The 24,286-nt window shown below is 47.8% G+C and overlaps 2 protein-coding genes and 1 long non-coding RNA gene across 3 annotated transcripts; 1 reads left to right on the top strand and 2 right to left on the bottom strand.

The window, feature by feature from the left end:
* Positions 1-3,596: 3,596 nt before the first annotated feature.
* On the bottom strand, positions 3,597-4,060 carry LOC124686385. The gene is made up of 2 exons (XR_006997809.1): positions 3,884-4,060; positions 3,597-3,677 (listed from the first exon to the last, which is right to left on the bottom strand). It is a non-coding gene; the product is annotated as an uncharacterized LOC124686385 (long non-coding RNA).
* Positions 4,061-17,274: 13,214 nt separating this feature from the next.
* On the top strand, positions 17,275-18,216 carry LOC124691713 (NAD(P)H-quinone oxidoreductase subunit S, chloroplastic-like). Its single transcript, XM_047224986.1, has one exon. It carries the CDS (start codon positions 17,317-17,319, stop codon positions 18,019-18,021), a length of 705 nt encoding a protein of 234 aa, XP_047080942.1. The 5' UTR covers positions 17,275-17,316; the 3' UTR covers positions 18,022-18,216.
* A 906-nt stretch (positions 18,217-19,122) lies between these two features.
* On the bottom strand, positions 19,123-20,577 carry LOC124691714. Its single transcript, XM_047224987.1, has one exon. It carries the CDS (start codon positions 20,575-20,577, stop codon positions 19,330-19,332), a length of 1,248 nt encoding a protein of 415 aa, XP_047080943.1. The 3' UTR covers positions 19,123-19,329.
* Between the last annotated feature and the right edge of the window lie 3,709 nt (positions 20,578-24,286).

The following is a 24,286-nucleotide window of genomic DNA, read 5'->3' as shown; positions in this document are numbered from 1 at the left end:
AGCCGATGAGGTCGGCTTCGAGGACCGCCTTGATCTCGTCATGCTTCTTCTTGAGCTCCTCGGCCAGGTCCTCGTACTTGATCGGAGTGCCTTCCGCCATCTCGGATGTAGATGGCGATGCGGTTGATGTCGAAGATTGTCCCACCGGGCGTGCCGAATGCGTTGCGGTCGAAACCCACCGGCGTGCAGCGATGGGCAACACGAGAGAGCCGGGAATCTCCCAGGACTCGCGGCTGGCCCCTGGTCCCTCCGAGCGACGGCCCGCAAAGCCTTCGGCACGCACGTCCGATGCTGATGCAAGGGCGTGCCACCTGACCTATACTTGGTCAGGAAGGTGTTGGAGAATGCCTTGCTTAGTTTCCTGCATGGCATACACGTAAATATTAAATACGAGCCTCGATCGGCTCTCAGGTTATCCTGTGAATCGGCTCAAGGAGCCGATCCACCCATGATGCGTACGAGGTGTACGATCAGATGGTGGTCCTGCTTGATCAAAACAAAACTAAAACGACCTACTACGATTTAGGGTTTTCACCGCATAATCGGAACATCCTACTCGTGATTGAGCCTCGCGGCCACGCACGGTGATCGTAAACCGACCCTAGACAAGGCCTAAAAACCAACACGAGGTTGATCCTCGGAACATCCTGTCTAGGGCTAGCAAACTACACCCTACGCGCCACTGGATCCTTCAACCCGTTTGTAAGACCTAACGATGCAGATATTAAACTAATCCTTGAAGAATCAAGGAGCAATCATAACGGATCGGATCTACTAAATAATGATCAAGCGGGGTGCCGCCCTTACACCCAAGATAGGTGTAAGGGCGGCTAGATGCCTAAGGGTGTGTTTGTTTGGGCTGCAGTTGTGGAAAATCAGCTGTGGAGAATCAGCAGTGTAGAATCAGCAGTGGAAAAGCAGCAGTGGAAGTGGAGATTTGGTGTTTGGCAAATCAGCTTTTGACGACCGCTCGTTGCTGTTTGCGTAACCGAAATGTCCGGAATGCCCCCGATGCAATCAATTTTGTATATCTCGATGCAGTAATTATCATGACTATTATATGAGGCTATTTGAAATATAAATGTACTTCATATTACATCTGAACATAAAACACCATATATTAGAAATACGATGTCGTTGTGGTAGTTATATTACAAAGTTGTCCCAAAGTATCCAAACGAGATACAATTTTTTCATGCCTACAAGACACCTCCTCTAGCAATGAACAAATCATCGGCTATGTTATCACGCATGTTGTTCATGCTAACATGGTCATCTCCCAAATCATTGCCTACATTACCTCCTGATGTGGAAACAACATGGCCTCGGAGGCATATAGTTCTCATCATTGTCACATCGATAGAAGTGGAGATCAAACAACCGACTATCCCTAATGAAGTTATGGAGACCCATACACGCAATGATAATCTCTGTCTCGCTTCTCTAATGGATAACTTGGCACACCACGCAAGATGCGCCATTTTTGCTTCAATACACCAAATGTTCTCTCAATAGCATTCCGCAGAGATGAATGGGCATGGTTGAATATTTCTTTCTTCCCGTAGGTGGTCCAGCAAGTCTGAACTCAGGTAGATGATACTTGGTGCCTCGTATATGGTGAAAGATAGCCATCCTGATTGGGATAACCCGAATCAACTAGATAGTACCTTCCTGAATGAAATATGGTGAAGCACAAGTGAGTGATAGCATAGATGACACAAATATGATCATAAAGAAGAATGCACAAGTTTAACTACCTGGAGGAGGATGCGGAAAATTTGCTTCAAACTTAAACAATGTATCTTTGAATATCCTTGTGTCATGCACGTGAACCCGGCCATCCCGCAACTATGGAGGTGAACCGCAAGTCAAAATCACACACGGCCATAACATTTTGTGTCGAATATCCATAGCGACCAACATGGTTAACCATATGAGCAGCTGGCACAAGAACCGGTATGTAGCGTCCCATCGATGGCACCAATAGCACCATCGAAATGAGGTGTGAATCTAGAGTCCCGTAGCCTCTCATGCACCGTTGGGAATAGTGGATCAATAGGCTTGATGATATCTCCCGCTAACCGATTCACACAGTATAGCACCTCCGCAAACTTTCTATTGATTGTCTCCTTGCTTCTTTTGAATCTGTTCCGAACTTGTGACACAGATTGAGGACTACCAAGAGTCCACAAAAACATTCCAAGTGCCTCCTCGGAACACATGTTGGTTGATCCCTCCAGACCATACTTTTCAACCAAAGTGTCATGCAAAGAATCAAAACATGGCCTATGCATTCTAAACATGGCATAGCAATCCTTCGAGTTGCCCAAATTATCAAATACCCATTGTTGTCCAGAGTGTACCTTGGTTCCACCCTTGGTTTCTTCTCAAGATGCTTCTCGAATGTGACAGAACTTGATACATAATTGCAGTATTCAGCCGTCGACGGCGTCTTCTTGCATCCATAAGTGCAGACTCGATGCCATCCTCACTTTCACTGCTGTGGCTGCTACTCATCTAAAAAAAACAGCAATAGCATCAGCACAAACAGCAATATATATGATGAAAATAGAACACAAACAGCAATATATATGATGAAAACAGAACACAAACAGCAATATATATGATGAAAACAGAACAAAGATACAATCTCAAAGTACATTATAGATACAATCCATAACTTAGTAGTCATTACATGAAAGCATAAAGATACAATCTCAAAAGTACATTATGAGATAGGCATACAAAGCATAAAGATACAATCTCTAATTTCTCTTCCTATCCTCATATTGCATCTTCAACCAACGAAGCCGACCCTCCGCTGTCTTCATGGTATGGAAGAAAGCTCGGTTTTCAAGTTTGCTAAACAATTTAGTTGCCATGTAATGCTCAACACTACCCTCAAGGGCTCCACAATCCACAACTTCTTTCATGATGTCTTCAATGTCTTGAACAATTTGGGTTGAAGATGAGACAGCCCGATCTTCATTAATGCAATGGTCAATATAACGCTTAAAGTCTTGCTGCATTGGACTCTTCTTTTTCTTCCCCGGGCTGGCTGCAATCCTAGCAGCCCCACGCTTTTTATTCGGAGGTGTTGGTGTTGCCTCTTCGTCATCGACAATATTAACCAAATCAGCGGGCACCTCTTTTGGCACTCCCGGCATGACAGCCGATGTACCATCAACATGGGCATCCTCAAACATCTGATCCATCATCTCCAGGTTGTCCGGAGGACCTCTCTTGAAACCCGCAATAAGCTTGTTAGCCTGCATAACATTTCACAAGTTAAAAACCATAATATAATCCATCTATTTCAAAATGTACATATGACATAAACATGGCATATAACATACCTTGATCAGTTCATCCCACTGTTCCTTTGACGCTGTGATTGTTTGTTTCACCGGATCCCAACCAAGTCCAGTTGCTTTCGTTCTATAATACACCCATGCTTGGTACAATGATTTGGTTGAATCCCATTTATTTTTGAACTGCGGCCTCGAATAGGTTTTCCCTGTTCTACGAGCAAATTCGATACCTAGAATCTTGTACCCCTCCGGACTAAGAAAAGCTGTAGGTCTATTTCCTTTTTCTTTTTGATCGGCGCAGATTTCACAAAAAACTGTGGTGGACACAGCATCCCAATGTGCTTTCGGTATCTTATCATGATCCATCTAGTTACATGACCATAGAACGAAATTAACAACAATCTATCCATGTGTGAAAATATGTAAAGCACATGTACGTATTGCTATCTATATGAGCAAATAGTAAACAGCAAATTCTATTACTTATCTCCAGATTACAATGGGCCAATAAATTGCTGTTCTCCATTATCATCACAGTACAAAGAATCAAAAAGGAGGGCAGAGAGCCTCACCTTGCTGCTGGATGTGCTTGACAGGTCGGAGAAGAGGCGTCGGGGTTGGAGCTGGCCTTGGGCGCGTCGGAGTAGGTGAAGAGGACGCCAGAGAACGTAGTACGGTGAGTCGGCGGCTGCTCGAACAGCTCGCTTCTCCGGCAGCCGACGGAGACGACGCCGAGGCGTCGTTGCACGGGAAGGCGTCAACGGGGCGGGAGAGGCAGAGCACGGGGCGGGAGAGGCACGGGGCGGGAGAGGCAGAGCACGGGGCGGCGGGAGTACCTCTGCTTTGGCGGCCGGGACGGGCGGCGGCGGCGGCGGAAGGCGTCGACGGGGCGTGAGAGGCGGAGCACGGGCCGGGAGGGGCAGAGCACGGGGCGGGAGAGGCAGAGCACGGGGCGGCGGGAGGAGCTCCGCCGGCGGCCGGGACGGGCGGCGGCGGCGGGGGAATTCCTAACCCTAGCTATCGCCTTCCATGGCAGTGCAGAGGAGAGAAAAAGCAGAGGTCGGGGAACGAATCGACCGGGGCACTGGGCAATTACGGGCGGACGCGCGGTGGCAGTTTTTTTGTAAAAACGGGGAACTTGCGAGGATAGATACGTCCACACCACCCGGGAAGCGGCAGAAAATCTGGAGAAGCTGCCCTCGCCCCGCTTCCCGCAAACCTGCTCCCGCAGTGTATTTTCTATCCCGCTTCCGGCCAGCGCGGTTCAGAATTTAGCTGTTTGTTTTTTGCTACCGATTCTACAAAGCAGAAGCGGGGAAGAAGCAGTAACAAACACAGCCTAAGGGTCGCACGACGATAGCATATGATACGAAGAACAATGCTAACCCTAAGAACATCTATGATAACTACGTTGCTCGCCATCAAAAAAGCTTCAGTACGAGCAACGCATGAACGACGAATAAACGTGTGCTGCCTAGATCGCAAGATGCGATCTAGGCAGCATGGTGCTTACCCGGAAGAAACCCTCGAGACGGGGGAGTTTGCGATGCGCCGAGATTGGTTTGTGGTGAACGTGATTGTTGTTTATTTCATAAACCCTAGATACATATTTATAGTCCGGGGGACTTTCTAATTCAGGCATGCACCTAACCGTGCACGGGTTAAACTCTAACTTCTAAACTCAGATGCGATCTACTATAATACAAATACACGGGCAATCTAGCCCAAACTCTTCGCGTAAGGCCGCTTCAAAGATGCTTCACGTGTAATCTTCTAAGCCCGTCTCACTTACGGCCTATCTCCTGATTTGGCAAAAATCTGGTGATAACAGATTCCCAGTCCCAAATTAATTAACCTAAATAGACACTCCTCCATGGTATGTGATTGTTGGACGGCACCCGAAGGATTCGGTTAGCCATGGCTTGAGAAAGCAAAGGTGGGGAGGAGTGTCATCATAATAAAACTAAAATAAAAAGGCACTCCTTCATGGTATGAGATTGTTGGCAGGCACCCGAGGATTCGGTTAGCCATGGTTTGTGAAAGAAAGGTTGGAAGGAGTGCCACCCAAAAATAAAAATAATTCATGGGAGCCGCTCTTTGAAGGTTTGTATGGCAAGGGGGTTAGAGTGCCCACTACCATTCGTTGACAACAACAAACACCTCTCAAAATTTTACTTTTATGCTCTCTTTATGTTTTCAAAACCAAAGCTCTAGCACAAATATAGCAATCAATGCTTCCCTCTACGAAGGGCCATTCTTTTACCTTTTATGCCGAGTCGGTTCACCTATCTCTCTCCACCTCAAGAAGCAAACACTTGTGTGAACTCGTGCATTGATTCTTACATACTTGCATATTGCACTTGTTATATTACTTTACATTGACAATATCCATGAGATATACATGTTATAAGTTGAAAGCAACCGCTGAAACTTAATCTTCCTTTGTGTTGCTTCAATACCTTTACTATGAATTTATTGCTTTATGAGTTAACTCTTATGCAAGACTTATTGATGCTTGTCTTGAAAGTACTATTCATGAAAAGTCTTTGCTTTATGATTCAGCTTGTTTACTCATGTCATTACCATTGTTTTGATCACCGCATTCATTACATATGCTTACAATAGTATGATCAAGGTTATGATGGCATGTCACTCCAGAAATTATCTTTGTTATCGTTTACCTGCTCGGGACGAGCGAAACTAAGCTTGGGGATGCTGATACGTCTCCGACGTATCGATAATTTCTTATGTTCCATGCCACATTATTGATGATATCTACATGTTTTATGCATACTTTATGTCATATTTATGCGTTTTCCGGAACTAACCTATTGACGAGATGCCGAAGGGCCGCTTGCTGTTTTCTGCTGTTTTTGGTTTCGAAATCCTAGTAAGGAAATATTCTCGGAATCGGACGAAATCAACGCCCAGCATCTTAGGATCACGCGAAGCTTCCAGAACACCCGAGAGAGGCCAGAGGGGGGCCACTGGGCCCCCAGATGACAGGCCGGCGCGACCCTAGGGGGGGGCCCCCCCTAGTGTGTCATCGCCTCGTCGACCCTCCGACTCCGCCTCTTCGCCTATTTAGTCGTCCCTGACCTAAAACCTCGACCGAGTTGGACAAAACCAGAGAAAACCTTCCAGAGCCGCCGCCATCGCGAAGCCAAGATCTGGGGGACAGGAGTCTCTGTTCCGGCACGCCGCCGGGACGGGGAAGTGCCCCCGGAAGGCTTCTCCATCGACACCACCGCCATCTTCATCAACGCTGTTGTCTCCCATGAGGAGGGAGTAGTTCTCCATCGAGGCTCGGGGCTGTACCGGTAGCTATGTGGTTAATCTCTCTCCTATGTGCTTCAATACAATAATCTCATGAGCTGCCCTACATGATTGAGATTCATATGATGATGCTTGTAATCTAGATGTCATTGTGCTAGTCAAGTGGGTTTTACTTATGTGATCTCCGGAGACTCCTTGTCCCACGTGTGTAAAGGTGACAGTGTGTGCACCGTGTGGGTCTCTTAGGCTATATTTCACAGAATACTTATTGAGCTTTTCCTCAACAGATTTGTTAAAAGCAGTTTGTGTACTAATAAATTCTTTAAGCATAGCTTCAAGTCCAGGGGGTGTGTTCCTATTATTGTTGTAAGAAATCCCATAAGAATTACCATAACCATTACCATTATTATAAGGATATGGCCTATAGTTATTACTAGAATTGTTCCGGTAAGCATTGTTGTTGAAATTATTATTTTTAATGAAGTTTACATCAACATGTTCTTCTTGGGCAACCAATGAAGCTAACGGAACATTATTAGGATCAACATTAGTCCTATCATTCACAAGCATAGACATAATAGCATCAATCTTATCACTCAAGGAAGAGGTTTCTTCGACATAATTTACCTTCTTACCTTGTGGAGCTCTTTCCGTGTGCCATTCAGAGTAATTAATCATCATATTATCAAGAAGCTTTGTTGCCTCACCAATAGTGATGGACATAAAGGTACCTCCAGCAGCTGAATCCAATAGGTTCCGCGAAGAAAAGTTCGATCCCGCATAAAAGGTTTGGATGATCATCCAAGTAGTCAATCCATGGGTTGGGCAATTTTTAACCAAAGATTTCATTCTTTCCCAAGCTTGAGCAACATGTTCATTATCCAATTGTTTAAAATTCATTATGCTACTCCTCAAAGATATAATTTTAGCAGGGGGATAATATCTACCAATAAAAACATCCTTGCATTTAGTCCATGAATCAATACTATTCTTAGGCGAGAGATAGCAACCAATCTTTAGCTCTTCCTCTTAATGAGAAAGGAAACAATTTTAATTTTATAATGTCACCATCTACATCTTTATACTTTTGCATTTCACACAATTCAACAAAATTATTGAGATGGGCAGCAGCATCATCGAACTAACACTGAGAAAATTGCTCTCGCATAACAAGATTCAAGAGAGCAGAGTTTAATTTCAAAGAATTCTCGCTGTAGTAGCAGGTGGAGCAATAGGTGTGCATAAGAAATCATTATTATTTGTGGTTGTGAAGTCACACAACTTAGTATTTTCAGGAGTGGCCATTTTAGCAGTAGTAAATAAAGCAAACTAGATAAAATAAATGCAAGTAACTAATTTTTTTGTGTTTTTGATATAGAGTGCAAGACAGTAAATAAAGTAAAACTAGCAACTAATTTTTTTGTGTTTTGATATAATGCAGCAAACAAATAAGTAAATAAAGTAAAGCAAGACAAAAACAAAGTAAAGAGATTGGATTGTGGAGACTCCCCTTGCAGCGTGTCTTGATCTCCCCGGCAACGGCGCCAGAAAATATGCTTGATACGCGTACAACACGCGTCCGTTGGGAACCCCAAGAGGAAGGTGTGATGCGTACGGCGGCAAGTTTTCCCTCAGAAAGAAACCAAGGTTTATCGAACCAGGAGGAGCCAAGAAGCACGTTGAAGGTTGATGGCGACGGGATGTAGTGCGGCGCAACACCAGGGATTCCGGCGCCAACGTGGAACCTCGCACAACACAACCAAAGTACTTTGCCCCAACGAAACAGTGAGGTTGTCAATCTCACCGGCTTGCTGTAACAAAGGATTAGATGTATAGTGTGGATGATGATTGTTTGCAGAAAACAGTAGAACAAGTATTGCAGTAGATTGTATTTGATGTAAAAGAATGGACCGGGGTCCACAGTTCACTAGAGGTGTCTCTCCCATAAGATAAATAGCATGTTGGGTGAACAAATTACAGTCGGGCAATTGACAAATAGAGAGAGCATGACAATGCACATACATGATATGATGAGTATTGTGAGATTTAATTGGGCATTACGACAAAGTACATAGACCGCTATCCAAGCATGCATCTATGCCTAAAAAGTCCACCTTCAGAGTTATCATCCGAACCCCTTCCAGTATTAAGTTGCAAACAACGAGACAATTGCATTAAGTATGGTGCGTAATGTAATCAATAACTACATCCTCGGACATAGCATCAATGTTTTATCCCTAGTGGCAACAAGCACATCCACAACCTTAGAACTTTTCGTCACTCGTCCCGCATTTAATGGAGGCATGAACCCACTATCGAGCATAAATACTCCCTCTTGGAGTTAAGAGTAAAAACTTGGCCAGAGCCTCTACTAATAACGGAGAGCATGCAAGATCATAAACAACACATAGGTAATAGATTGATAATCAACATAACATAGTATTCTCTATCCATCGGATCCCGAGAAACACAACATATAGAATTACAGATAGATGATCTTGATCATGTTAGGCAGCTCACAAGATCCAACAATGAAGCACATGAGGAGAAGACGACCATCTAGCTACTGCTATGGACCCATAGTCCAGGGGTGAACTACTCACTCATCACTCCGGATGCGACCATGGCGGTGAAGAGTCCTCCGGGAGATGATTCCCCTCTCCGGCAGGGTGCCGGAGGCGATCTCCTGAATCCTCCGAGATGGGATTGGCGGTGGCGGCGTCTCAGTAAGGTTTTCCGTATCGTGGCTCTCGGCACTGGGGGTTTCGCGACGAAGGCTTTAAGTAGGCGGAAGGGCAACGCGGGGGGCCACACGAGGGCCCCACACACCAGGGCCGCGCGGCCAAGGGCTGGGCCGCGCCGCCCTATTGTGGCGGCGCCTCGTGGCCCCACTTCCTTTCCCCCTCGGTCTTCTGGAATCTTCGTGCAAAAATAGGACCCTGGGCGTTGATTTCGTCCAATTCCGAGAATATTTCCTTACTAGGATTTCTGAAACCAAAAACAGCAGAAAACAACGAACCGGCTCTTCGGCATCTCGTTAATAGGTTAGTGCCGGAAAATGCATAAATACGACATATAATGTGTATAAAACATGTAGATATCATCAATAATGTGGCATGGAACATAAGAAATTATCGATACGTCGGAGACGTATCAATGGACGCCAAGGCCAAGACCCGTGCAGAAGACACAAGGATCATGCTTGCCGACTTGAGCGGCGTCGACGATGACACCAGGGCATGGTTCATGAAGAGGCGCGCCGAAATCCGCACATGAGACGCCTGATCGCCATCGCCATGCGCCCAACACCTTGGCCTCCTTTTGGACTTTTTTTTTATTGCTGTTCAGGCCTTGTTGTGCCCCTTTTGCTCCACTTTGCGCCGTACCTTGTGCAAAGTGTGATGAACATATTGCTAACCTCAATTTGCGGTTGTAATTTCGTGCAAATTTGAGGCTACAATCTCTTTTTTGAAATCTGACCTGCGCCAAAAATGCGTCGCCCCGCTGGAGCCAGCCCCAGACGCAAAAAGACGCGCGACCATTTGTGCGTCCGCCAGGCGACGCAAACGGACGCCCGCAGACATTTTGGGGGTTCTAAATGCGTCGCGCCATTGGAGATGCCCTAAGTTTTGCCTTGCTGCTCTCTCTCCCAGGCGGCGGCGGTAGATCCCATCTTCACCGGCGTGAGAGTTGGGCCCCTCTCTCCGCTTGCGGCTTCAGCGGCAGGAGGGGGAGGAGACCTCTTTCTTCCGTTCTATAGTGAGGGCTTGTCTGATGTGGTGCGTTGTTGTGGTGGTGGGAGCGGCGCCTGGGCAAGTAAGCATGCCTCAACTTCACTCCCACACCGGCGACGACCTTAACGACGATGTCTCGGACTTGTTGGTGAAGTGTGCTTGTCGATCTTTTGGGTCACTAGCATGGTCTTCTCGTCGTTCTTTAGATCTGGCGAGATCTGTTTCTCGACGTGTCGCCGACGTTTGTCGTTGTCCACGATGGCGTTGGGGGCCGGTGCGAGGTGGATGCTCTGGAGCAAGGATGTTGGTCCGTAGGTGGTGGATTTGTCGTTCTTCCTCGACTTCGTTGAAGGGATACAACGGATCTTGCTCCAAGATAGCACGGGGATGTCCCCCGGTCGACGTGCCACATCGACATGTGCCTTGCTGCTTGCAGCGGGCATGTTCATCGACTCACAAAGCCTCATTGGCGATGGTGCTCTTTTGTATCTGGCAATGGTGGAGGCTCGGCGTCTCTTCCAACGCTTGTCTAGGCAGCGTTAGAGTTTGGCGGCGGTCGCTGGCTTTGGCGAGTGCAGGAAACCGTAGGAATAGTTTTGTATTTTTCTGTCATTTAGGTTTTTTCTGCAAAGTTTTCAGAACAACTGTTTTCTCCTGGTCTGTCTAGCATTCATGTTTGTTTACTCATGTAACTTGTTTTTCTATTAATGAAATACGTGTTTGCTCTCAAAAAAATACATCTACAGTTCATGTACTTGTCACGCTGACTCGATTTACTCCTCGTACGTCGTACTATCAAACTGCTGAATCGTTGGCGTCAAGTTGCTGATTTGATACAGTTTCATACTTAACCAGCTTTGGCGTCAAAATTAGGATGATAAGGATGACACGTTGACATGGGATGCACTGGAGGACAGATGGACAATAATTTTGCACTTAGCCCCTCCCGCATCTCTGTAGTAATGACTGGTTGGAGATATTTGCATAGCACCCCTCCCGCATCTTGTCTATACGCCGTTTCCTCCCCCACTCCCTGCCGATATAGCTTCATTCTTTGCATGTTGCAGATAACGAAAACTAGAAGATGGCGGAGAGCACGGAGAGGGGGTGTGAGACGGGGCCAGCGATCGGGCGATCGGTTCACGGAGGGGAGAAGCCGTGTAGGCAACACCGGCAGCCGCGGCGATGGTCCCCGTCCGCCGCCATGAAGGGGAACCGTCGCCTAATTTTGGTAAGCTTCACATCGACTGCTCCGCCGTAGTTTTATTTGATAAAAGGATGTCTTTTTGATGAGTTTGCTGGATTAAATTCGAATGTTCCGTGTTGGTACGTCGATTGTTTATAATGGAAGAAATAAAGTTAGGGTTTTTCTCTAATTTTGGAACTGAATAATTCAGGGGGTTCGTAACCGAGGGTTTTCTCTATTTCTTGACTGAATAATCAAGTGTTTTATGTAGGTGGAAACAACAATCTCTTCACTATTATGATGTACCACGGGGGCTTTTTCGTTGGGGATGAGAAGAACAAGAACGGAGGTTATGTGGATGGAAAAGTAGCATGGTTTGACTACTATGATGTCAATGCTCAGTCAATTGTCGCGATTAATGACATTGTTGAGCAACAGGGATATGAAGCTGGTGGCAGGGTGAGGTTGTACTGGTATTTGCCAGGTAAGATTCTAGGTGATCTAGGTGCACTTTGGTTCATCTGGCAGGAGCATGATGCTGCAACTATTGCTAACAGTGTGAAGACCGGCAACAATTTTGTTGTCATTTACATTGACCATGATGATACTTTGGGAGCACTTGATCTTGATGATGTAGCAACAATTGCACCTGGAGATCTCCCAGACTCCCACCAGATGATTACATCACTATATATGTATTGACCTACTATGTCCTTTTGCGATTTGAACCATGTGGTGCATCCTTTTGTTGTTTGAACCATGTAATGTTGCATCCTTTGGCTGTTTGAACCATGTAAAGCTGTATCATTTGGCTGTTTGAACTATGTAATGTTGAATTTGTGCAAGTTAGTGCACTTATGCACATCATCAGTGTAAATTTCTGATAATCTATGCAAGTTGAATCTATGTAATGTTGAATCGGGGTTAGCAAACCTTCTACCCTGGTAATCTGGTACTCCTCTGGAACCGCTCCCCTCCCGAGCGGTTCTGGAGGTGCCCCTCACCCTGCAACCCTAGTAGGCCGACCCATCCCCTGCCCCGTTGGCCGCCGCCGCTGCCCTTGCTAGCGGCGGTAGCGGCGCCCTTCTCGCTGGATCTGGCGGATGGGATGGGGAGGTGCGCTCCGCAGCTGATTCTCGGGAGGTGGTCGATCTGCGGTGGAGGCACGGGGCGGCGCGGCCCTTCTTGGCCGGTGCCTGAGGCCCTTCATCGGTGAACCGTCGCGGAGGTAGCTGTGCGCCCGTGGCTCGCGAGCCTGGTGGCGAGTGGAGTCATCAGGCCATGATCCGATCTGGCCTAGATGAACTCTGCCAAGGCTAGGGGGTGGGATCTGGCCCTTTGGAGCTGGTACTGCAGCCCTGCGCTTGTACAGTCGTTTTCCTCTTCGGTCTCTCCGGCATGGAGGCGATCGGCGGCGTGGGGGCCTGCCGGTCTCGCGAATAAAGGTGGCAGTCCTAAGGTTTCTCCTCATGCCAAGATGATGACCTACTGGTTGCCTGTCCTCATTGATCTGGCAGACGCGGTGTGTTCCGGAAGGCTCCGCCGGCGTACTCCACCGGAGATTGCTGGATCGGGTGGGATTCGGTCGTGCGCACCCATGTTTTTCTCTGACCGTTTGGTTTCAGAGGGAGCGCTTCGAAGCTCTGCTGGCTGTTAATATCATGGGGCATGTTCTCGTCCCATGATGCTGGCGCAGAATATCGTTGAAGCCGAGATCTGAGGATTGGTGCTGATGGTTCGACTCCGGGCAGCGATGAGGAATTGGCTTGGTGATTTATGACTTGGAGCAGCGGCATGCTAGTGGGGGCGACTGCATAGGAGAAGTTCATAGTCTTACCTTTCAGGGTGAAAACTCAAGGTCTGACCTTAATTGGTTGTGCCTGGCATTATCCTTGTTGAAGGTATTGTTTTGAGAGTGGAGACCTTTCTGGCCTTCTGGTGCTGTCTCGGTGGTGTTAATACTGCTGCTCCAAGGAATAGATTACTGTAGCGGGACATTTCTTTTCTGTAATTCTTCTTTCTTTTGTTGCTGTGTGCATCCGTAAAGCCGCTAGGGTAATACGTTGTTGCAGAGGCTGGGTGTATTTGGTATCTTCACGATATTAATATATACTTTTTATCGAAAAATGTAATGTTGAATCTATGCAAACTGCATCCTTTGGCTATTTGAATTATGTAATCTTGAACCATGTGGTGCATCCTTTGGCTATGTGAACTGATTTGACAAAACATGTGAATATTACCACAGATTTTGCAACTACAAATGTGAATTCATTGCCTGTTCACAGATACAATAGTTGTTCCATTACAATATTAAGGACTTGCCATTACAATTAACACACTGGTGCCTGGCAAATAGGCTTATGATGAGAACAATAAGGACATGACCTAAACAAGCATAAATCAACTTTAGTACTCCTAGAATTTCCTTCCCTACATCAAACAAAGCTATAAATAGCATACACAACTTTGCATCATTAAACTGTGTTCTTCCTTGTCTCTCCGTTCCAACATTCGAACTGGACTGGACTGCTGCATCTTCACATTATCATTCAAAGGATGCAACAAGCTACTGCCCACCAGAAAATCTTCATATTCATCAGACCACTTCTAGAAATTGCCTCCTTTAGGCTACATTACAAAACAAACAAATTCATGAGAAGGGGATGTCAAAATCCAAATTATCCTACAAAAGATTGAGGGCAAATTCAACTCAGCTCACCAACACTAATCGTTGTGATTAGGACACTTGAAGAAATCCATGTTCTGGTTGCCGTTGATGTATGTGTGCGCCGTGAACTGAACCACATCACGCAGGCACCGGCGAAGCCAGGATAAAAACATAGAAGGGGCCAAGTTGTTTTTTTCGAGCAGGAGGGCCAGCTAGATTTTTTTAACATTAGGGCTAGGTAGAATTTTTTTACATTAGGGCCAGGTAGATAATTTAGTACCAAATCCCCGCCTAGTTTTTCTTTTTGAGATTTAAATCCCGGCTAGTTGAGAGGATGCTTTTAGGGGTTGCTAGTTGACATGATGCCTATTTTTAGAGGAAGTGTGTTGCTTTTTTTAAAGGAAGGAAGTACGTGACATTTTTAGGGAAGAAAGGACATGGCTCAATCTACTTTAGTTTTATGAGCCTAGAGTTAAAAGACTTTGGTATACACCCACGGGTCAAATAAAGAGCAAGCCTGCCTCCTGCAAAGGCCCATGTCGAACGACTCAACTCCCATCGTCTTCCTCAGCAGCCAAACAACTCGCTCTCCTCCAGATCTCATTCACGATGGGGAGCAAGCAAGATGAAGAATGAAAAGACTATGCCCCTAGGAAGCTGCGGCATAGGGGGGTCGTGGCCCCTGCTGGTCCCCCTTAGCTCCGCCAGTGCACGCAGGTTGCACTTATTACACTTGACGACGTGCAGCTCCCTAGTGGGCACACGATACTGCTTCCTCGACATGTTCGAGCTCGAACAAACAAGAGTCGCTCGCCATTCTCGAGCTCGAACAACAGGTGTCGCTTGCACGCGCGCTGCTCGCCACGAAACAGAGGAAGAACTAGGGATTTAGAAATTTGGGAATTAGGGTTTCGAATGCCATAAAAATACAGAATACTAAACAAGAGAGGGGAGGGGGTTTTCGCATAATTACACTACTAGGAGATTATCCCACCCTAACCATCTCACTCGGGAGGGGCTAAGTGCAAAATTATTGTCCATTTGTCCTCCTGCCAGTGGGTCCTATGTCCACGTGTCGTCCTTGTCATCCTAACTTTGACGCTAAAGCTGGTTAAGGACGAAACTGTATCAAATCAACAACTTAAGGCCAATAATTTTGCAGTTTGACAGTAAGAAGACTAAGGCTCAGTTCTTTTGGGCTGCGGCTTGTGCATAAGCCATCTTAGCTTGAGCTGTCCATAGAAACAGCTGTGAAAATAAACTTTTGAGAAATTGTATTCCAGTTCTTGTTGGCTTTTGCTGTCCTAGCTTATTGCGTGAGTTGTATGCAGCAATGCCCAAAAACAGTTGTGCCGAAAAACGGCTTAAAATCGAGTTCTTTTTAGCTTCAGCTTATTTTCACCTCTAAGCTGTTCAGAAGCTCCAAAAGAACTGAGTCTAATTGAGTCAACGTGACAAGTACAAGTATAAGGGTCGCACTACGACAGCATATGATACGAAGAACAATGCTAACCCTAACGCATCTAAGATAACTACGTTGCTCGCCATCAAAAAGGCTTCAGCACGAGCAACGCATGAACAACAGGATAGGCTCGTGCTTGCCTAGATCGCAAGATGCGATCTAGGCAGCATGGTGCTACCGGAGAAACCCTCGAGACGAAGGAGTTGGCGATGCGCCGAGATTTGTTTGTGTTGAACGTTGGTTGTTGTTTATTCCATAAACCCTAGATACATATTTATAGTCCAAGGGACTTTCTAACGTGGGTGTGCACCTAACCGTGCACGGGTAAAACTCTAACTCTTAACCGACACGTAATCTAATATGTTACAGATACAAGGGCAAACTAGCCCAAACTTTGCATGTAAGGCCGATTCACGTATTTCTTCTATATATATATTCTTCAAGTCCATCTTGATCGCGGCCCACCTCTGACTCGGTCAAATTCTGGTGATAACAGCGCCGCCTCGTCCATGTCATTGGAGTCGGATGAGGGTCCCGCAGGGAGCCCCATTGGCGACGCAGGAGGTGGACTATGTGTCACGTGTCGCACCACCCTTGATAGTCCTGCCTTGCTATCATGGACGCGTGGAATGTTCCCTACCCACACGCGGGAGTTAAGGTTGCGGCGATAGAGGGCGCCACGCTTGGTCGAAGATGTGCGCCAGCCGCTCTAGCGGCTCTCGCCTCGCCGACGATGAGCCCATCACCTCCGGCTAGGACGTTGGTCTTGGACTCCTCTCTCTCTCCCTCCCTCCCTCTCTTTCTCTCTCTCTCTCTCTCTCTCTCTCTCTCTCTCTCTCTCTCTCTCTCTCTCTCTCTGCTTGCCGCCCCGCGCGGTGGCAGGAGGGAGGGGACCTTGTTCCTCCGTTCTGGCCTTGTAGTTAGGGTTAGGTTTTTTTCCTGCTGTGGTGTGCTATTGGGGTGGTGGCAGTAGCGTCATGGCAAATAAATCTGTCTCAACTCTACCCCCACACCGACGACGACCTTCTAGACGACGTCTCAGAGTTAATGGCAACATGTGTTGGTCAGTACTTCAGATCGGTAGCTTGATCTTCTCGCCGTTCTTCAAATTTTGTGAGACTAGTTTCGTGGTGTGTATTATCCGCGACGACGCCGGTGGCCGGGGCGAGGTTGTTCTTCTAGAGTGACAGATCTTGGTCCAAGAGAGCACGAGGACGTCCCCCGGTCATTGTCATGCCACACCGACAAGTAGGTCTATTCATCGACTCACAAAGCTTTATTGGTGATGGTGTTTTTTTGGATCTTGCAATGGCGGAGACTCGGCGTCTATTTGAGTGTCTGTCTCGGTGGTGCTGAAGTTGGGTGACGGCCACTGACTACGGTGGTTGCAGAAAACTCTAAGAATCGTTTTGTATTTCTCGATTAGTTTTGCTTCGTGTAATTTTTTTAATTAATAAAATATCTGGTTGCTCTAAAAAAAAAGTAGCCATAGTACACATGACCACTGAGTTCATTCATTCGACTTTTACTCGCTACAACATGGATCCCTTTCACAGATGGAGTAACTCAGCAGCAGCGCCACGTGGCGGGGAGCCCACGGGCCGCCTCATCATCTCCTCTTCCGCCTCTCTCCACTTCCACACATTGCTCCCCGCCATTTTCTCTCCCTCCCTCCAATGGCGCCCGCGCCCACCACCCCCTCCTTCCTCCGCCCTCCGCCGGCGCTACCCCACCATCGCGTCCGCCTCCCCGCCCCTCCGCCCTCCGCGTCCTTCCGCCTCGCCGAGATCCTCGGCGGCCGCGGCCTCTGCAACGGCGAGGTCGGCATCCGCAAGGAGCTCTCCTCGCCCAGCCCGCCTCCTCCGTCCACGCCCACGGGCGAATCATCCTCGCCAGGCACCGCAGATGAGCCGCCAGCCGTCGACCCGGACGCTTTCGAGAAGGAGATGATGGGCCTCACGGGCGGCTTCCCCGGCGGCGAGGTCGGGCTCAAGGACTTCGTGGCCAAGAACCCGCCTCCTCGTCCCCCCAAGAAAGCCCAGCCGGCCTCCCCCACGGCCGCGGTTCCGGCGGAGAGGCCGAGGGCGCCCGAGCTGCCGCTGTTCCTCCCGGGCATGGTGGTGCTGGTCAAGAACCCCATGAACGCCTACCACATGTACTGCGGGATCGTGCAGCGCGTCACCGACGGGAGGGTCGGCGTGCTCTTCGAGGGGGGCAACTGGGACAGGCTCATCACCTTCGGCGTCGGCGAGCTCGAGGGCAGGGAGAAGGGCCCGCCCATGGTGAACCCCAAGTCGGTGGTGCTCGAGGCGCTCGTCGGGGACGATGAGGAGGAGGCCGAGAAGAAGAAGGAAGCGGAGGGCGCCGCAGCAAAGGCCTGATGTACCATATGCTTCAGCTTCTTGTTCTTGTATCTATGTATATGTATGCGCAAGCCCTGTGTATACGTGTATCTCTACTAGATCTTGCGAAGTTGAGAGCGAGTCTGAACTCTGATTCGCTAAACTGCACATGTTACATGGCAATGGTGCTGCTTATTGTACACTACACCGTTTTAGTGCTGTTCCCGCTAGTCATGCTACATCCTCCCTCTAATTTAGTGTGCCAACACATACTACCTTATGGAACAGAGGATGTACTTCTGGGAGAAATACTGTAATTCAGAACAAATCTTGTTTAGGCGTCAAAACATTTCAGTCACCATATTGCGTGCTGCAAACCAAAAATTTAGGCACGAGAAATTTTCACCCCTTCGCCCCTTTTCTAACAGTGGACTTATGCTGACCTTTTGGTGGAATAGCTTTCTCTGAAGCTAACCAGCAGTGAGAGTGCCCAATATCAAAGTATCAATACTACATTTCTTGTTTAGTGCTGCTGTAAGTTTGAACTGATCGTGAAGAAACCCGCAGAGAAAAGTTATGGTGGCATGGCTGCATGCACATCAGGTTCTGAACTTTCAGAAAATAAGCCAAGGTAGAATTTGAATTTTTGAACTGGTCATTACGGTGAAGAAAACCGCAGAGAAAAGTTATGGCAGCATGGCTGCATGCACATTAGGTTCTGAACTTTCAGAAAATAAGCCAAGGCAGAATTTCTGTTTGAGCTGAACTTTCAGAAAATAAGCCAAGCCAGAACTTATATTTGAGCTTGAACTTTCAGAAAATAAGCCAAGGCAGAATTTCTGTTTGAGCTTGAACTTTCAGAAACGTTATGGTGACATGGCTGAACTTTCAGGTTTGAGCTTGAGTCGCTAATCCCGCCATCTGCGTACCAACATTCTGGCCATAAATCAAGGTCAGGGCTCTCCATATTCTGGTGGATGCATGTTTCTCTAGTTTATACTCTTGTTCTTTAAAGGTAACATACTAGCTAGCTATCATAATTGGTTCGATATTCCAGAGCAGCAGATGGATAAATGCATTTCCTGGTATGAAATTGTTGCATCTTTATTTTTGCAGTCACATGGCAATGCTGATCACAGGTACATAAACAAACCATGGCAGCTTTCCAGGTATGATAAGTTCTCCCAGAAACATGGAGCAATTTACTTTTTTACATTACAAATTGGGGCAGAAAAGCACCATAATTCATAAATACAAACATAATAAGCTTGCTATTTACAAATTCACAGGAGAGAATATCCAACAGAAGAAGCACTACCGTGAAAAACAGGCTTACCGCTTTGCAGTTCATAGGCTTGGTTTCGACAATGGTGGTGGGAAGCCAAAGTAGGAGTGAACACGAGTGGGGAAATTATAGTATGTTGCTCTACAGACCTGCTTCAGTTCAAAAGTCTTGACATCCAGAGAAAAGAATTCAACATCCTTACCCAAGCCCAACACGAACCTGTGTAAAGTATCATCCCACTGAGCTCTTCCAACACAACGAAGAAATAAGAATCCCTCAGTTGCACCCACTGTGAAATAAAGACATCCGCGAGGCAACGCTATAACATTTTTCTGCTGCCACTTGCTGGAAGATGCACCGTTGTTTTGTTGAGTGGTATGATAGAGATAAAACGAGGTAGGTTCTTCAATACCGACGAGAGTAAACATCTCAAGGGCTCCTTCTGTACCCTCAACGACGGTGGACATGCATACGCTCTGTCGAGGCTGATTTGTAAGCTGCAAATGGTCAGCGAGAACATCGGCGGTGGAAAACTTCATTGTGCCCGTGTCCAGCACGAGCAACTTCAACTTGTCGCACCAAAGAGATGTCCAGTAGAAGCAGCCACGCAAGCAGTTGAAACGGTACATCCGTTTCCAAGAGGGCTCAACTGTGCCCAAAGATCTCCAGCTGGGAGATGCAGCAATATACCATTGTCCAGTGACAGAAGAGAAGACGAACGCCACCAGCTTGATTTTGTAGTACGCTGTGCAGATCACCTTGAACGAGGTCTCATCCTCATCCCCATCATCGCCAATGGGAGCGAGCATAGGCTCGAATTCAAGAAGGCGCTCCTGCTGGACTGTCATTTTTGTAGGTATGGGTGGGAGCAGCACGTATCTCCGAGACAAGGGATCGCACACCGCCAGGCGTGTGAAGACAGAACTGGTTCCGAACTGGTGGCCGCAGTCGCCGCACTCGAGGAGGACGCGGCCGTCGCGGACGTCACGGGGACACCAGGGACTGCGCGGTCCATCGTTGGGCTTGGGGACGAAGGAGTAGGAGAAATCTGCGGCGCCTGCGAGGGCACGGGCAAGCGGGGCGGAGGGATGGGGTTCCCCGGCGGGGTGGAAGCCACCTTTGTCGGCGATGAACCCCAGGAGTGGCGGCGGATGGAGTTTGTGGAAGCGGCGGAGGAAAGGGCGCGCGGTGATGATGCGGCGGAAGGAGGCGCAGGCGGTGGAGGCGCGGGCGATCGCGGCCGGGGTCGGCAGGCGGATGAATATCTCTTCTAGGATCTCGTCGGCGAGGTGCGGCGCCGGCGGGGCCATGGCGGGCGGGGCCGCCGGAGTGGAGAGCAAGGTGGGATTTTTTTTTTTTGACGATAGCAAGGTGGGGTTTTCTTTTGGAGAGTGCTGGGCGTCCCCCGGGATTTGATTTCCCAGCCCCTAGTTTCCATGCTGACACGTGTCCTTTTTGCTGCCGGGTAGCAAAAAAATCTCGATTTTGCTTTAGTGTAGCAAAAAACGGTTCACCCACAAAATAAAACAAAAAAGGCTGAGCTCGCCGGACACACACCGGAGACTTGCCGGAGACCTCGCCGGAAAGCTTGTAGCAAACAAAATATGCTATTGTAGCGAAAAAAGATATCGTCAGAGACATCAAGGGGGAACTCGCCGGAGAACTCACCGGACATCTCGCCATATACCCCATAGCAAACATATTGTGCACATGTAGCAAAACCGTAAATTAATTGTAGCAAATTTTTTTATTCATATGTTGCAAAATCCTATAAGACATCAACCAAGACCTCGCCTGTAGCAGACAACAGCGTCGTTCGAGGTTGCGGAGCTTGCAGCAACTCCATCCGCCCAAGATTGCAAAACCAAAAGCCGCTAGTAGCAACGCCCTACGCCTAGGGTAGCAAAGTAGGCCTCCGCCGGTAGCAAAAAATTTCCCTCCCCGGTAGCAATGCCGGAGACCTCGGATAGCAAAACCGGTATCCGCAGGTAGCAACAACACAAGCCTAAAGCAACAAAACTCCTAACGAATCGGAGGAGTACCACCTTGTTAGCAAAACTCCTTCCGCCTCGACTTGTAGCACTGCCGTGCCACCTTGTCGACGGCGTGCACTATTGCGGCACCACCATGCACCGCCGGTAGCAACACCGGCCTACCCCCGGCAGCACCTTGCCACACCACGGCGAGGAGATGGTCGAGGAAGGAGCGGCACACGCGGGGCACCGCTAGGTGTCACCGACATCGGACGAAGTCGGGGACGGCCGGAGCTGCGTGGTGAGGTTGGACCTCCCCACGGCATGGACGCGGAGAAGGGCGGCGACTTCCACGCGGCGAGGTGGGCGAGCTCCGGTCTCAGCTCCCTCGCCTGGGGGTTCCGCCTCGGCTCCCTCGCCGGCCGCGCCCTCCGCTCCCCGCTCCCGGCCTCACGCCGCCGCTCCCCGCGGCCTCCTCCTCGCGCCGTAGCCGGCGCGTGCGCGCCTTCGTCGGCGTCGAGACCGTCGAGGGCGCGGGGATTGGTGGTCGCCGGACCTGAGGAGGCTCACGGCGGGCCTCCGTCGCCGTCGAGACCGCCGAGGGTGCGGGGATTGGTGGTCGCCGGATCTGAGGTGTCTCACAGCACGGGATAGGAGGGAGAAGTGAGGAGCGGCCGCCGGGAGAGAGACGAGGGGATAAGGTCGTGGTGGGGGGCCCACCGATAACGTGTCTTGCTGGGACAAGAGCGCGTGCGCGTGCGATGGCTTTCATCCGACGGCCACGGAGCCGGAGGTTGCGGAGCGTCTTATCCCCCGGGGGGATTGGATCATTTTCCTTTTCTTTTCAGGTCATTGTGGTTTTCTTTTCACGTTGTTGTAAACGGACCGGATCGGGATGGGTATTAACTATTAAGAGACTGGGATTCGTTTTTTTTTTGTCTTTGTTAAAGATAAGACCTCGTGGCCCGACTTTATATATAAAAAAATGCTTCAAACGGCCGAAAACCTTTTTTAGCCCGAGTTACATGTAGTCCGGTTTCCTTTTTTTTTTTAACTTTTTAAAACTATCAAAATTTGTAGTTATAGATTTTTTTAAAAATACATATACGTAGAGAATGTTGGAATCTATCGATACGTAATTTTATAGATTAAAAATATATTATATTTTGTCCTCAGTAAAAATGATAAAATCTAGATTATAGTGTAATGTGTATTACTATTCATTAATGATGAAATCAAGATTTGTTATTTTTGCTCAGTCCAAAATATCATGTCTTTCAATCTGAAAATTTACACATCGATAGATTCCAACATTCTCTATATCATGTTATTTTTTTTCAAATTATTGACATATTTAAAATGATATTTTCATATATTCAAAAAGTAGCCTAAGTGTGGCTCGACCTACATATCACCACTCCCACCAAACGGTATGACAATAGTTCAAAACCATACTACATGCACACAAAACATCATCCGGGAGTCAGGATCACGCCCGGATAAAGGAAGGAAGGTCTACACACATCACACCAAGTTAACAAGTTTGGTTACAGGACATTCTGTGGAGGTTATAGGACATTCCGTGGAGCGGGTCAAATAGATAAAGTAGAGATGTAGCTCAGGCTCTAGTCCTCGCGTCCAGCCTCCCAACCTCGTATCGCCTCGTCCAGCTGCGCTCAGTCTCTCGGTCTGACCAGTACTCTCCAACACAGGTAGTTAGCGGGGTTACAAATAATTGTTTTCCTTCGACAGTTAGCTTACTGCAAATGTTCCAAAAAGTCCAGCAAAGTGACGTAAAGGTAAACCAAACCAATCTACGAAGGGGCCCCGAGAGGCCCTGCGAGATTGCTAAGAAGTTTGTAGCTCTCGCTGGATTTCACTCACAGTGCAAGAGTTCCCTCACCCATGCCCACATGAAGCCCGTCATATGGCCCGAGAAGAAGATGTGGTTGCAATTCTCTGGTTCTCAAGAGAGAGTGCATAATCCATTAGATGGGTCATGGCTTTTAGCCACCAGGACACTGGACGGAAGTCTTCCTCGGATGAGATGCCAGAGGAAGATTTTAATTTTTAGCGGACACTAGTGCGACACACCTCCTTGAAGTGTGTGACCACCGCTCCCTGCGATAAGCTAAGGTATACCGGCCGAGTGGAGAACTCCCCGGAGGCCTCCAAGGACCAAGACAAAATGTTGTGTTGGTCCTCGATGGGCAGCGCTTGTATCTCCATGCATAGGTTGTCCCACTCCACCGCTTCAGCTAGGCCAAACTAACGTCTGAAGCTAGACAAAATGTTGTGTTGGTCCTCAACACGTGTACCATGGACCGATCTGAAGGGTTCGGTGATGGCGGTTTGACACCATTGGGGAACCCCAAGAGGAAGGTGTGATTAGCACAACAACAAGTCTTTCCTCAATAAGAAACAAAGGTTTAATCGACCAGTAGGAGAAAGACGTGACTTCTGAAGGTGTAGCTGACTATTGGCAGGATGCACTACCGACGTCAGCAACAACGTCGAACATGCACACAACACAACCAAAATACTTTGCTCCAACTTAGAGTGAGGTTGTCAATCTCACCGGTTTTGTTGAACACAAAGGATTAAACGTATCGAGTGGAAAGAGATGTTTGCAGTAATTGAAGAGAACAGTGCTTGTAGAAAGTAAATAGAACAGGATTGCAATAGATGAATTTATCAGTGTAAAGGAAAGGACTGGGGTCCATAGTTCACTAGAGGTGTCTCTTCATAAAGATAAATAACATGATGGGTGAACAAATTACAGCTGGACAATTGACAGAATAAAGACCATACCTGACAAGATGATTTCTATGAGATTTGTTTAGGCATTACAATATAATATATTGACCGTAATCCAATTTCGTCTACGACTAATGTCTAATAATCCACCTTCCGGTTATCGTCCGAATCCCATTCAGTATTAAGTTGCAAGCAACAAATTATCGTATTAAGCAATGTGTGTAAAGTAAACAATACAATTACCCTTGGATAAAACATTGTTGTTTTCTCTCTAGTAGCAACAACACAT

This window comes from Lolium rigidum, chromosome 2, assembly GCF_022539505.1.
Source record: "Lolium rigidum isolate FL_2022 chromosome 2, APGP_CSIRO_Lrig_0.1, whole genome shotgun sequence".
Classification (NCBI taxonomy): domain Eukaryota; kingdom Viridiplantae; phylum Streptophyta; class Magnoliopsida; order Poales; family Poaceae; genus Lolium; species Lolium rigidum.
Note: the sequence above shows the minus strand (reverse complement) of the source record. Positions and strands in the feature narration are given on the sequence as shown.

What these genes read in the sequence shown, in the direction of transcription:
- LOC124691713 (XM_047224986.1), top strand. Translation starts at nt 17,317, where the DNA reads ATGGCGCCCGCGCCCACCACCCCCTCCTTCCTCCGCCCTCCGCCGGCG.
- LOC124691714 (XM_047224987.1), bottom strand. Translation starts at nt 20,577, where the DNA reads ATGGCCCCGCCGGCGCCGCACCTCGCCGACGAGATCCTAGAAGAGATA.